This window comes from Danio rerio, chromosome 10 (assembly GCF_052040795.2).
Source record: "Danio rerio strain M-AB ecotype USA chromosome 10, GRCz13ab, whole genome shotgun sequence".
Lineage (NCBI taxonomy): Eukaryota > Metazoa > Chordata > Actinopteri > Cypriniformes > Danionidae > Danio > Danio rerio.
In genome coordinates, this window is record NC_141030.1 from 37,633,293 (window position 1) to 37,648,127 (window position 14,835).

Genomic DNA, 14,835 nt, shown 5'->3' on the forward strand with positions numbered 1-14,835 from the left:
TACTAGTTATTTTGCAAGACACTTTTATTGAGCTTAACATCATACTTAAAATCATAATTAGGTTAATTAGGCAAGTGATTGAACAACAATGGTTTGTTCTGTACCCCTCCGCCCAAAGAAATAAGACTATCTCTAGAGGAAAAATATACTGTAGCAAGAAATAATGCGCAAAATGTTCCTTGCTCTGTTAAATGTCACTTGGGAAATAATTGAAAAACTATTTAAATTTTACAGCAGGGCTAATAATCATATATATCCCAGTTCAGCTCAAAAGTACAAAGATATGGCATGTATTTCTCTGCCCTATAGGTTTAAGTACAAATGAGAAACCTAAACAGCAGAACTGATACCCTGTTATAAAATTAACATTTACCCTCAAGTCCTGAATATGAGTGCAACATGGGTAGAGTTAAAACAAACAGAAGTCTAAAATAGAAATGGCAAAAATATGTAATAAAGCAAGAGAATACACAAGAGAATAGAAATCATCAAGCTAACACAAACAAAGTGAAGTAAACAGATTCAATAAAGGAGCTAAACTGAAACAGCTGAACTGAAGAATTAGCTTATAAATATAAAAGGAGACTCACTATAAGTGGGAAACTAGGACAAACTAAATTAAACTAAACATAACTGATAGCGGCATTACTTTTTTAAAACAAATTGAGATAGAAAATAGTGTATTAATGGTGTACACTGTTAACAATTTCCTGTATAATCTACAGTAACTTACTGGCAGCAGTTCACCAGTAACTTAATGTAAATCAAAAAATACTGTATTACCAGTAACAGCACCATTTGTCTTGCTGTATATGTATTTACAGTATTTTACATCCTTACTGTAAAATATACAGTAATTTTCATAATGCATTTTTAAAATACAGTAACATACTGCATAACTGTCCTACTGTAGTAACTTACCGGCAGCAATTTACCAGTAACTTACTGTAAATCAGTTGCAACAAAAATACTGTATTTACATTCACAGCACCATATATATTGCTGTACATGTATGTACAATATTGTATATATTTACTGAAAAGTATACAATAACTTTCACAGTGCAACTTTAAAATACAGTAACATACTGCATAACTGTCCTACTGTAGTAACTTACTGGCAGCAGTTCGCCAGTAACTTACTGTAAATCAGTTACAACAAAAATACTGTATTTACATTCACAGCACCATTTATCTTGCTGTATGTATTTACAGTATCATATACATTTACTGTATATATACAGTAATTTTCACAATGCAACTTTAAAATACAGTAGCACACTGCATAACTGTCCTACATTAGTAACTAATTGGCAGCAGTTCGCCAGTAACTTACTGTAAATTAAATACTGTATTTATATTTATAGCACCATTTTCTTGCTGTATTTGAATATACAGTATTGTATATCTTTACTGTAAAATATACAGTAATTATTACAATGCAACTTTAAAATACAGTAACATACTGAAAAACTGTCCTGCTGCAGTAGCTAACTGGCAGCAGTTTGCCAGCAATTTACTGTAAATCAATTACTGTATTTACATGTACAGCATCATTATATTGCTGTATATGTATTTACAGTATTGTATATCTTTACTGTAAAATATACAGTCATTTTCACAATGCAACTTTAAAATAAAGTAACATACTGCATGACTGGCCTACTGTAGTAACTTACTGGCAGCAATTTGCTAGTAACTTACTGTAATTCAATTACAGCAAAAATACTGTATTTACATTCACAGCACAATTTATCATGCTGTATTTGTATTGACAGTATTGTATATCTTTACTGTAAATATACAGTAATTTTCATAATGCAACTTTAAAATACAGTAACATACTGCAAAACTGTACTACTGTAAAATAGAGTTCATATTACAGTGTATTATCGTAAATCGTTAACAGTTTTGCTGATATTATAAGTGGATATTTAAAAAGCACTTCTTGACCCCTTTATAAAAAATCAAACAACATTATATTTGGACTATGAAGGTCAAAAAGTATAATTCCACCTTTTACTGATCACATTTCATGTCATTTTTATTCCATTTGCAGGAACATATCCCACAATCCTTTGCTCCATATTCACACCGGGCACTTCGATCACCTGGTGCAGCTTCAGTCTCTGTAAGTGCCAGCCATGCAGGTTTAAAAAAGAATGCATTTTAAGAGCCTATTAGTAGGTGTCACATGAAATACAGCCCTCATTTGTGTTTAACAGGAGTCTGGAGGGCATTGAAATTCCTAATATAACCACCAAGATGTTTCTTCCGATGGGGAATCTGTCCCACATGTACGTATTCTCTCACTGGGTGGTTTGTGCATTATTGCGCATACGCCGGATGCTCAGCTTGTAATTCACCATTTGTGTGTGTTTTGTTTAAGTGTTATTATTATTTTTTGTAGATATTTTAAAGACTTTCAGTACTGTTCCTATGCGCCACATGTACGGAAATGCAAACCTAACACCGATGGGATTTCGTCAGTGGAAGACCTGTTAGCCAGCCTGGTTCTGCGGGTGTCTGTGTGGGTTATGGCCTTCATCACATGCTTTGGGAATCTTTTTGTTATCGGGATGCGCTCTTTCATTAGAGCCGAGAACAATCTGCATGCAGCCTGCATCAAAGTCCTCTGCTGTGAGTACTGCTGAAACTATTCTTGATATTTAATTGAGACATACACCGCGTGACCTGAAATATTAATCCTGTGAAATGATCAGAGGTATCAATAGTTATGAAAACAGCTTCAGTAACCAGATTTCATTATGTTTGTTATAAAAATATTGCAGTAGTACTGAGATAAAGAAGTTCGCAGTGGTGATCAAAATAAAGTAAACTAATAAAATAAAAAGTTAGCTCAACTTAAAATTGGACATCAAATTGCTGCATTGCAATTATATGAGTTGACTCAACTTTTAACCCAAGTACTGAGGTTGACTCGATTTACGTAGAGTCAACTCAAAAAAAAAAACTGTGCAGCAAAATGCTTTACAATTTTAAGTTGAGTCAATGTTTTTTTTTACAGTTCATTTGGAAAATAACTTCGTCTTGAAGTAAGATTATGACAGCGATGTGATTGTGCTAATGAATAGCTGTTAAGTGGTGACAACTTCAGTAATATTACAAAATTTGTAATTGAATCATTTGTGCCTAATATGTATACACAAGAATGTTGCTGATTCGAGTCCCAGTTGGGCCAGTTGGTATTTCTGTGTGGAGTTTGCATGTTCTGCCCGTGTTGGTGTAGTTTTCCTCCGGATGCTCCGCTTTCCCCCTTTTTCCACAGTCCAAAGACATGCTCTGTAGGTCAATTTAGATAAGCAAAATTGGCTGTAGTGTATGAGGGAGTGTGAATGTGAGAGTGAATGGGTGTTTCTCAGTACTGGCTTATGGCTAGAAGAGCATCTGCTGCGTAAAACATATACTGAAATAGTTGGGCGGTTCATTCCGCTGTGGTGACCCCTGATAAATAAAGGACTAAGCTGAAGGAAAATAAATGAATGGATGAATCAATTAATGAATAAATAAATGAATGTACGCATACTATTCACGTGCTGATTTATTAAGGATGGTTGTACAGGCAAGACAAGGATAACACTTCCAACTGCTCACTTTAAGGATAAAAGACTCAGCCATGTATGTGTGAAAGTGTGGTGTATAAGCAATCCAGGTAATCAAATGAAAATGGGTTCAGCTGTAAGTTTGCTATTAGTGGTGATCTGGAACTGGTGTGATTGGTGTGCATGATGGGATATGTAGTCCATTTTTTGTAGTCCAGTGTTCTCCAGGAATCTGCAAAGGCTGGATTGCTGTTGATTGGGACATAAAGTAGCAATTGCATCCAAAATAAGAGTTTTATATTAACATGGTACATCTGGAAAAGTTGGCGGTCATTTCTCTGTGGCGACCCTTGAAAATTATTGGACTAAGCCTAAGGAAAATGAATGAATGAATGGAAGTATACTATATTATATTTATACTACAAATTTTTATATTTGCATTAAAGTATATATTTACATATAAAATATTTTATGAAATGCAAATTATATATAAAATGTAATTATTTAGCATATTTTTGCATTTTCATGAATTTTTGTTCATTAAATAATATTTAATATATTCGTTAATTATTTAATTTTATTCATTAATATGATATTGATTAGTGTTGTGTTTAAGTCAAAATTATTAGCCCCCTTTGAATTATTATTTTTTTATTTCTTTTATTTCCCAAATGATGTTTAACAGAGAAAGGAAATTTTCACAGTATGTTTGATAATATTTTTTCTTCTGGAGAAAGTCTTATTTGTTTTATTTTGGCTAGAATAAAAGTAGTTTAATTTAAAAAAAAAAAAGCATTTTAAGGTCAATAATATTAGCCCCTTTAAGCTATATTTTTTTTCGATAGTCTACTAAAATAAATCATCGTTATACAATAACTTGCCTAATTACCCTAACCTGTCTAGTTAACCTAATTAGCCTAGTTAAGCCTTTAAATGTCACTTTAAGCTGTATAAAAGTGTCTTGAAAAATATCTAGTCAAATATTATTTACTGTCATCATGGCAAAGATAAAATAAATCAGTTATTAAAAATGAGTTATTAAAACTATTATGTTTAGAAATGTGCTGAAAAAATTGGCTCTCTGTTAAACAGAAATCAAGGGAAAAAATTAACAGGGACGATAATAATTCAGAGGGGCTAATAATTCTGCTAAAAATAACTGTATATAATTATAAAAATAAACAACAATTCTCAATAGATTGTTGTTGTTTTTTCTTAAAAGTAAAATATGCAAAGGAAAAGGACTTCAAGACTTCAGACTAATCAAAAATGACATTGCGTATAATTGTTAATCTTTCCATTTATTTTATGGAACCTGGAGTTAGTTAGCTTCACAAATACACACAGTGCAGTCATCTGTCTATAACAATCTCATAAAAGTCCACATGGCCAGAATTGAAATTGCTCCAAAAAAAAAAAAAAAAAAAAAGTTGGCTAGACATTCTACAATAGCAGAAAGGAAGGATTTTCCTGGAAAGAAAGCATGCCCAGTAAGGCCTTCATGAATGGTCGTATTAGAAGAAAGACCAGGGGTAACATTAAAGGGGAATTTATCAGAGTAACTGAAGCTGACAGTAAAGCCTATTATGATTCTCTTTGTTTTTGTGTATATACTTGTTCATGTTTGATTCTTTGTTATCGAATGTTTATTCATGCGTCTATAATCCTGTTTAGAAAATGTTGTTTGTCTCATATTGAAGCTCGTTTGAACACTGTTCATTTTTAAAGAAAGTATTTAAAAGATAAAGTTACAGAGCGATCACTTTCTGATGTTCTGAGCAGTAAACATCTACTAATACTTCAGTTAATCTCTGACAGATGTATTTTTCCACATCAAGATGCTCCCTGATGGGTTTTTTTTTCCTTTTCAGTACTGAAGTAGATATTTCATAGTACATATTTGCATGAAAATTGTGATTTCAGGCTTTTCCTGAGCATTCACAATGTGGTGTGGAACTTGTGGAGATTTTATTGCTGGCCATCTGTCTTTTCTTCTAAATGAACCATATTTTGTTAAATACAAGTTATTAAGTGATGTTAAAAAAGGTAAAACTATCAATGATTAATATTAAACCAATTATAAAACTCATAATTTTATTTTATTTTATTTTGTATTATATTATATTATTGATTCATTCAATTTCTTTTTGACTTAGTCCCCTTATTAATCAGTGGTCGCCACAGCGGAAAGAATCGCCAACTTTTCCACCATATGTTTTACACAGCTGCAACCTAACACTGGGATTATATTATATTATATTATATTATATTATATTATATTATATTATATTATATTATATTATATTATATTATATTATAATATATTATATTATATTATATTATATTATATTATATTATATTATATTATATTATATTGTATATATTATATGAAATTATATGAAATTATATTATACTATAATATTAGTATATTAATAATATTAGAACAGATCAAATTAACATTGATATTAAAGTCATTATTAATATGAATTATGACAAACTACTAAAAATATAAAAGTATATATATAATAGTGATTTTTTTTACTGTTGTTTGTGATTTAATTCATTATATATTAAGTTATTTTATATAAAATAATACTGTTTTTGCATTATAAATTATTTATTTATTAAAAAATATTTTCATGACATTTTTTCTTGTACATGTACATTTTGTACAGTTAAATTCAAAACTATTATTGGAATCTAAATAATTTTTCAAATTTCCCCTAGTGCTGTTTTTTTTTCAAATATTCAAAATATTCAAAACACAATTTATTAACAATTGTATAATAACTAATTTGTAAATAAAAAAGTCAATATGACAGTAAAATTTTTCTAGTTATTTTGCTAGAAACTATTCAGCTTAAATGTCACCTCTTTTACCCCTTTTCCAAGATTTAAGATAAGTCTTTTCTTTCTGCAGAGTTTGTCTATAAAGTTTCAGCTCAAAACACCCATCAGATTGTTTATTATACATTTTAGAACACTTTAGAAACTTCTGCTTTAAACACAATGTAGCTGTTTTTGTGGCCTGTGCCTTTAATGCTGGTTCTCCCCGCCCACCGTTCCTCATCAGAGTGAGCCTCAGTCTCCGCCTTAGCTGCATCAGACAAACAGCAAAGTGACAGACATGAAAGAAGCAGATCTCACGTAATGTTTGTAAAAAAAAATACACCAAGAACTTTACTAATGATTATTATTTGATGTATTTGTTGTAGAATTAATATTAATTCAAGCCTTTCGATGAGTCACACGCAATATCGTTACAAAGTTCCCCCACGCACACACATTCTGTCATCATGGCAAAGATAAAATAAATCAGTTATTAGAAATGAGTTATTAAAACTATTATGTCAGAATATTAAACAGAAATTGGAGGCGGAAAACAGGGGTGCTAATAATTCTCACTTCAACTGTATATGTTTTTAAATGTAGCTTCTTTTATTCCAATCAAACTAAGAGGGTTAGGGCTTTCTCCAGAAGAAAAACATATCATAGAAAATACTGTGAAAAATATTCTTTCTCTGTTTAACAGCACTTGGGAAATATTTGAAACATTTTAATTTCACAGTAGGACTAACAATGTTATGTGATGTGTAAATAAAAGAGTGGAGATGTGAATCATAGTGTTATCAAATGATCTGCAGATACTAATCTCCTGTTGTGCGGTGCTGTGTCAGATGAAGGTCATCATGACCACAGAGGGTTGTTATAAGCCTCTACCGCATTCACAGTTTTCAGCGTCGCTGTCTGTACCCGCTCTGTTAATCTCAGCTACATCAGTGTGTTCAGATTTGGTTCTAGGTGAGAAAAAGTGCTCTGCCTTTACCTCCAGCTCTTAACTGGAGTAATATTGCTCACCTTCACAACACACACAGATCAATCAAAGATGACCTTTTAGCCAAGATTGTACGCAAGCCCATTTTTCCCATTAAAAGTATTCAGGCATATTAATGTGAAATTCAAACATACAGTTGAAGACAAAATTATTAGTTAATTTTATTAAAGATTGTTCCCACGTGATAATTAATGTGGACAATGTTTTATATAATAGTTTTAATAATTAATTTCTAACTGATTTCTTTTTTCTTTGCTATAATGACCAAAATATTTGTATTCAGCTTAATGAGCATTTTAAAGGCTTAACTATGTTAATTAGATTGCAAGTTATTGGAAAACAGTAGTTTGTTGTAGCCAATCTTCACCACCTCCTTAAAACAAATTGTAATAATATTGACCTTTTAGTAATATTAAGCATTTTAAAAATGTATAATTACAGCATATTATTTGTTTATAATTAATTATATTATTATTATACAGCCTATATAGCCACAGCTACATCACCCTGCAGCTCAAGACCTAAAGCTAAGCAGGGCTGGTCAGCACCTGAATGGGAGACCTAGGTTGCTGTTGGAAGGGTGTTGAAAGGCCAGCAGGGGCGCTCAATCTGCAATCTGTGTAAGTCCCATTGTCCCAGTATAGTGACGGAGACACTGTACTGTAAATGAGCACCATCTATCGAATGAGACGACCCCTCTTGATTGTGAAGGGCTTTGGGTATATGGCCATACACAATAAATGCGCTATATAAGTACACATTACTTACTTACTATAGCCATTATATCATTATTATATAGGACAATAATTATTATAAAACATTATACTATATATTTATATATATATATATATATATATATATATATATACATACATATAAATATATATATATATTTTTATATATATATATAAAAAAAAAATATATATATATATACATACATACATACATACATACATATAAATATATATATATATATATATATATATATATATATATATATATATATATATATATATTTTTTTTTTTTTTTTTTTTTTTTTTATTATACGTACAGGTCACCTGTATGTAATGTGTATTTATATAGCGCATTTATTGTGTATGACCATACACTCAAAGTGCTTCACAATTGTGAGAGGGAGTCTCTCCACACCACCACTAGTGTACTGCATCCACTTGGATGGTGCGACGGCAGCTACAGGACAACAGCACCAGTGCGCCCACCACACACCAGTTATAGATATTCGGTGAATGGGGATGATTGGGAGGCCATGATTACAACCTTTTCTGTCATAATACACTCAAAAATATATATTTTTTTTACTTGTTCAAACTACTTGAGCTGAAACAATCCAATTCTTGCTATTTCATTGAGACAACTTATATTTTATATGTTTAATCCACATAAATTTGTCAAAAGTGTTAAGTTAACTTAATCTTTTTGTGTTGGGACAACATGGATGAATTGTGTGAAACGCTGCATTTTTTCAGTGTATAACTTCGAAAGTCCATGTGAAATCAATATGAATGATGTTTATTTTGCTAGCGCACATTGTTATTCTTTATGTGAACAATTATTCCATGCAAGTTAATCCACTGAAAAAAAAACTGTTTGTTCAGATAATCTTCAATCAAAGTTTCACCATTTGCTTCAGGATTTGGAGTGACAATCCTTCTCTGTTGATGTCAATTTATCACAGTATTCTTAACCACACCCCTTTTAACATTAGTTTGCCACTAGTAAAAGATGTTTAAAAAAACAGCCCCGCCTTCTATTCCATAGTTAGTTTCATTTTTAATGTACATCAAAATAAAAGTCTCAGCAACTACCCAGAGTTTAAGGTTATAGTTTCAGTAAATAACTCATAATTTAGACATTTTATGCCTGATTATTTTTCCTACATTATGAAAATGGGCTTCTGTGCCAATGATGTCAAGCTAAAAAAAAGCAGCGCATGCCCATACATTATTCCTAAAACACATTTGCTTTTCAGGACAGCTGCCGTATTTTTAAATTGACTGTCTGCCTTGTTGGAGAACTTGGAATGAGCAGCTGTCAAATTCTTCACTCCTCCTCTGGAAAGAAAGCTCTAAAATAAACTGGCAGGCAACTTCACACTTTCAGTCACACTGCGCCTTTGTTTTTTATTTTAGTAATGAGGAACAGAATTTGCACCACCAAGATTAACATCCACTGCATATATAGATGCAGCAGTGAGCACAGATCTAAAGTCACATTAACTGTACAACTTGGATTCATCTTGGATGAGGAAGAAACTGATTTTGGTCCGGAGAGGGTTTTGTTTTTCTCAAAGATGTTGTTATCATGCCTGACTAAAACATAATGACTTTGTTCACACCGGGTATAACAAAATCACAACATTCTTTGGGTAATTTGAGCTTTTTCGGGAGGGTTTCCGCACCTTGTTTCACTTGTGGTTTTCCCAGTCAGAATTACAAGCCTACAAAATATGCATATAAAGATCTTGTTATGGAAACCGAGAAAAGCTTGTTTTCTTTCAATTAGGTTACGTTTTTTGTTTTGTTTTGGAAATGATTGATCGCAGTCCGCATTGATCTGAGATTACATGACATGTTTTTTGTGTGAAAAGTAACTTACTAAATAAATAAATTGCTTAGTAATTTTGCTAATTGTCAGCAAATATTGGATTCAGTGTTTTTGTTTGCTTGTTTTCTTTCAGTTAAAAGTGGTTTGTATTTATGAAAATTATTATTATTATTATTATTATTATTATTTTTAATTTTGGAAATGATTGATTTCAGCCCACATTGATCTGAGATAACATTCCTTTCTTAGGTTAAGAAAGTTTGTGGATTACTTGTTATATAAATAAATTGCTCAGCAATTTTGTTAATTGTCAGCAAATATTTATTTCAATGTTTTTTCAGCTTAGTACTTTAGCTAGAAGTGTTTTCTATTTGGTTTTGGAAGTGATTGGTCACAGACTTTGTTGATCTGAGATAAAAATAATAATAATAATAAAACATTATTTGTGGATAACTGTTGGTATTTAATTAAAATAGAGTTAAAAACTCCAATGTTATTTCTTTTTATTTTCACAGGGATGCACTTTATGTTGAGATCAGTCATCAGATAAATGAGGCATATGATCATACAATATTGAATTAAAGTTCAGCCTTAACTGAAAGAAAACAGGTTGACAAAAAAATTGTACTTAAAGGTTGCTTATATATCTTTTATATCTTAACACAATTCATAAGCCTTTTTTGCATGCAATTGTTTCACACACAGACACGCACACGAACATCATTTTGCAAATAAGTGTTACAAAACCTCCCAGGTTTAAAATACACTAGTGTTTTGGTGTCATTTTTTTTTTTTTTACATATTTATTTAAAACTGACCAAAATATCCACAAATTCATTCATTCATTTTCGGCTTAGTCCCTCTATTAATCTGGGGTCGCCACAGTGCCCAGTGCCGACGCAAGCTTAACTGGCGCTCTAGACATACGGTTGGCGAAAGTGAAGAGGTTCTCAAGGTTTTTTTTCTTCACTCCCATCAGGTGAAGTTTTTTTTCCCTCTCCGCTGTCGCCACTGCCTCGCATGGTTCAGGATTGGTAGAGCTACGCATCGATGAATTTGCTCTTCAGTGTTTGAACTCTCAGTAATGATTAAATCACACTGAACTGAGCTAAACTGAACTGAACTGAACTTAAACACTAAAACCTGAATCACACTGTTCCCGTTACTATGACCATTTATGTGAAGCTGCTTTGACACAATCTACATTGTAAAAGCGCTATACAAATAAAGCTGAATTGAATTGAATTGAATTGAATTGAATTAAACTAAGGCCAGTTTGGATTAGCCAATTCACCTATAGTGCATGTCTTTTGGACTTGTGAGGGTAACCGGAGCACCTGGAGGAAACCCACGTCAACATGGAGAGATTATGCTAACTCCACACAAAAATGCCAGCTGACCCTGCCGAAGCTCGAACCAGCGACCTTCTTGCTGTCAGGCGACATTGCTACCCACTGCGCCACCATGCCATCTATTGCACATATAATAAGGCAAAACATTTCAACTGGCAAGCAAAGATTCTAGATGTGCTATACATGACAGCTGAACTGAGAGCCAAATGGATGAGTTTGCAATGAAAACTGTGGTGAATGCATAATAGGACAATAGTTAATTTTTTTGCAATGCAAAACTTTTTATTATTAATCTTTTATTTTTTAATTACTGTGTATTTAATTTTCCCCTAATACTAAATATTTTTGATTGAATAATAAAGAAAAAAAAAAACTTCATAAATTACAACCTTTTCTCTCATGGCAGTAATGTTTATTTTGCTAGCGCACAATGTTATTATTGTTGTTATGCTTTTTTTAAACTTCAAAAACTGTGCTGCATAAATTTAATTTAATAAGGCCTATGATCAATCAGTTTTTAAGAAGTAAAGCTTCATAATTGAAGGAAAACAAGCTCACTAAAAGATTGAGTGAAGTTTATATATAAACTTATTTCAAGAGGATCACATGCTTATGATCACGGCTGGTGGTGCATTAACACATGATTCACCAAAAAGATGATTTCTAACTCACTATAAATAATCTTTTAAAATTTTAACGAATACCCCCTCCCACCCTATCCCCCCTCCTTTTCTAGATTGGGCGACACACTGGCCCAGTGATTAGCAATGTTGCCTCACAGCAAGAATGTCACTACTTAAACTGCCTACTGAGCCAGTTGGCATTTCTATGTGGAGTTAACTTGTTCTCCTCGTGGTCGTTTGGGTTTCCCTGGTTCCTCCCACAGTCCAAACACATGCAACTTAAGTAAATTGAACATTCAAAATTTGCACCATAGTCCAGCTTTTAGCAAGCTGTATTAATGGGAGAGAGTCCAGGGCTCCAGGATCTTATAAGCTCAGGGCTCTCTTGGGACAGCATGCCAAACAAGCTTTATTATTAATCATCAGCTAAGTGTGAACTTTTAAAATTCTATATTTAGTGCTAAAATTGCTTAAGTAATTTACAAACCAATTTTTTATTTGCTCAAGGGCTATTGGGTTTTTAACAGAACACCTGGGACCTGATGAAACTGATTTCTCTTATTTTATTTTTAATAACTTTTTTATATATTAAGCACTATATGATTTTGCCTTATTCTTTTCCAGTTGCCGACTGTCTTATGGGAGTCTACCTTTTCTTCCTGGGGATATTTGATGTGAAATTCCGTGGCGAATACAACCGGAACGCTCTGATCTGGATGGACAGCGTTGAATGCCGAACAATTGGCTTTCTTGCCATGCTCTCCTCTGAAGTCTCGGTTCTCCTCCTCACCTACTTGACATTAGAGAAATTCCTTGTCATTGTTTTCCCGTTTAGCCATTTGAGACCTGCCAAGCTGCAGACGGTGCTGATTCTGGCTTTCATCTGGTTTCTGGGATTTGTCATAGCAGCTGTTCCCTTGTTAAACGAAGACCTGTTTGGGAATTATTATGGCAGGAATGGAGTTTGTTTCCCTCTCCACTCCGATAGGCTGGAGAAACCAACGGCCAAAGGATACTCCACTGGGATATTTCTTGGTTTGACTCTTTATTTTTGATTATCTATTCCAGTGTTTTCATGTATATAATATAATATAATATAATATAATATAATATAATATAATATAATATAATATAATATAATATAATATAATATAATATAATATATACACCGGCCACTTTATTAGGTACTGTTCAACTGCTCATTAATCCAAATTAAGGTATTTAGGCATGTAGACATGGTCAAAACGATCTGCTGCAGTTCAAACCGAGCATTAGAATGGGGAAGAAAGGTGATTTAAGGGACTTTGAATGGGACCTGGCTGTTGGTGCCAGAGGGGCTGGTCTGAGTATTTCAGAAACTGCTGATCTACTGGGATTTTCACGCACAACCATCTCTAGGGTTTACAGAGAATGGTCAGAAAAAGAGAAAATATCCTGTGAGCAGCAGTTCTGTAGGTGCAAATGCCTTGTTGATCCCAGAGGTCAGTGGAGAATGGCCAGACTGGTTTAAACTGATAGAAAAGCAACAGTAACTTAAATAACCACTCGTTACAACTGATGTATGCAGAAGAGCATCTCTGAGCGCACAACACATCCAACCTTGTGGCAGATGGGCTACAGCAGCAGAAGACCACACCGGGTGCCACTCCTGTGAACTAAGAACAGGAAACTAAGGCTACGATTGGCACAGGCTCACCAAAATTGGAGAATAGAAGACTTTTTGGAAAAACATTGCATGGTCTAATGAGTCTCAATTTCTGCTGCGACATTCAAATGACAGGGTCTGAATTTGGCTGCAACAACATGAAAGCATGGATCCATATTGCCTTTATCAATGGTTCAAGCTGGTGATGGTGGTGTAATGGTGTGGGATATTTTCTTGGCACACTTTGGGCCCATTAGTACCAGTTGAGCATCGTGTCAATGCCACAGCCTACCTAAGTATTGTTGCTGACCATGTACATCCCTTTATGACCACATTGTACCCATCTTCTGATGGCTACTTCCAGCAGGATAACTCTCCATATCATAAAGTGCAAATCATCTCAGACTGGTTTATTGAACATGACAATGAGTTCACTGCACTCAAATGGCCTCCAAAGTCACCAGAGCTCATCCAATAGAGCACCTGTGGGATGTGGTGGAACGAAAGATTTACATCATGGATGTGCAGCCCACAAATCTGTAGCAACTGCGTGAAGCTATCATATCAATATGGACCAAAAAATCTCTGAGGAATATTTCCAGTACCTTGTTGAATCTTTGCCATGAAGGATTTAGGCAGTTCTGAATGCAAAAGGAGGTCCAACCTGTTACTAGTAAGGTGTACCTAATAAAGTGGCCTGTGAGTGCATATGTAAAAACCAACCAAAGGATTTTTCACTGGGATCTTTATTGGTTTGTCTTTATTTTTATAAATCTCTTCAAAGGGTTTTCATGTATTTAGTTATAATATCTTATAAAATATTATAATATACTTCACATGTAATTATATAATCAAAATGAGCTGAATCTGAAGTTAGACTCTCTATAGAGAAGCCAAAGGAGACTTCATTGTGATATTTCTTGGTTTGAGTTTTTATTATATTCAAGTATTTTCATATATTTAATTCTAAAGTCAAATAAAGTACAATATGTAATATAATAGTATACAATATATAATACAATAATTATATATGTTATCATGTAATCAAAATTAGCTGTTTAGGCGAAGATGAAGATATAGAATATTATATAGAATCTGAAAATATGTTATTTTATGTCAGATAGCAGCTAATTTTGATTACTTGATTACATAGTCAAACTAGCCATTCGGCCAAGGTCTTTATTTTTTACGTTTTATTAACACATTCACAAAATAAGAGATTACATCATTATTTTACTAAAGTATCAGCATT

General features: G+C 32.9%; 2 protein-coding genes across 5 annotated transcripts in view; one reads left to right on the plus strand and one right to left on the minus strand.

Moving 5' to 3' along the window:
- LOC147842141 (uncharacterized) overlaps positions 1-14,835 on the minus strand; it is a 1,078,568-nt gene that overhangs the window by 190,447 nt on the left and 873,286 nt on the right. The gene's annotated exons all lie outside the window — the stretch shown is intronic.
- The window catches only part of rxfp2a (relaxin family peptide receptor 2a), a 135,820-nt gene that overhangs the window by 116,698 nt on the left and 4,287 nt on the right, over positions 1-14,835 (plus strand). For all 4 annotated transcript variants that reach the window (XM_087269772.1, XM_087269771.1, XM_087269770.1 and 1 more), the window contains 4 exon segments: positions 2,059-2,130; positions 2,225-2,296; positions 2,410-2,639; positions 12,563-12,973. In XM_087269772.1, the coding sequence (XP_087125898.1) occupies positions 2,059-2,130; positions 2,225-2,296; positions 2,410-2,639; positions 12,563-12,973 (785 nt within the window).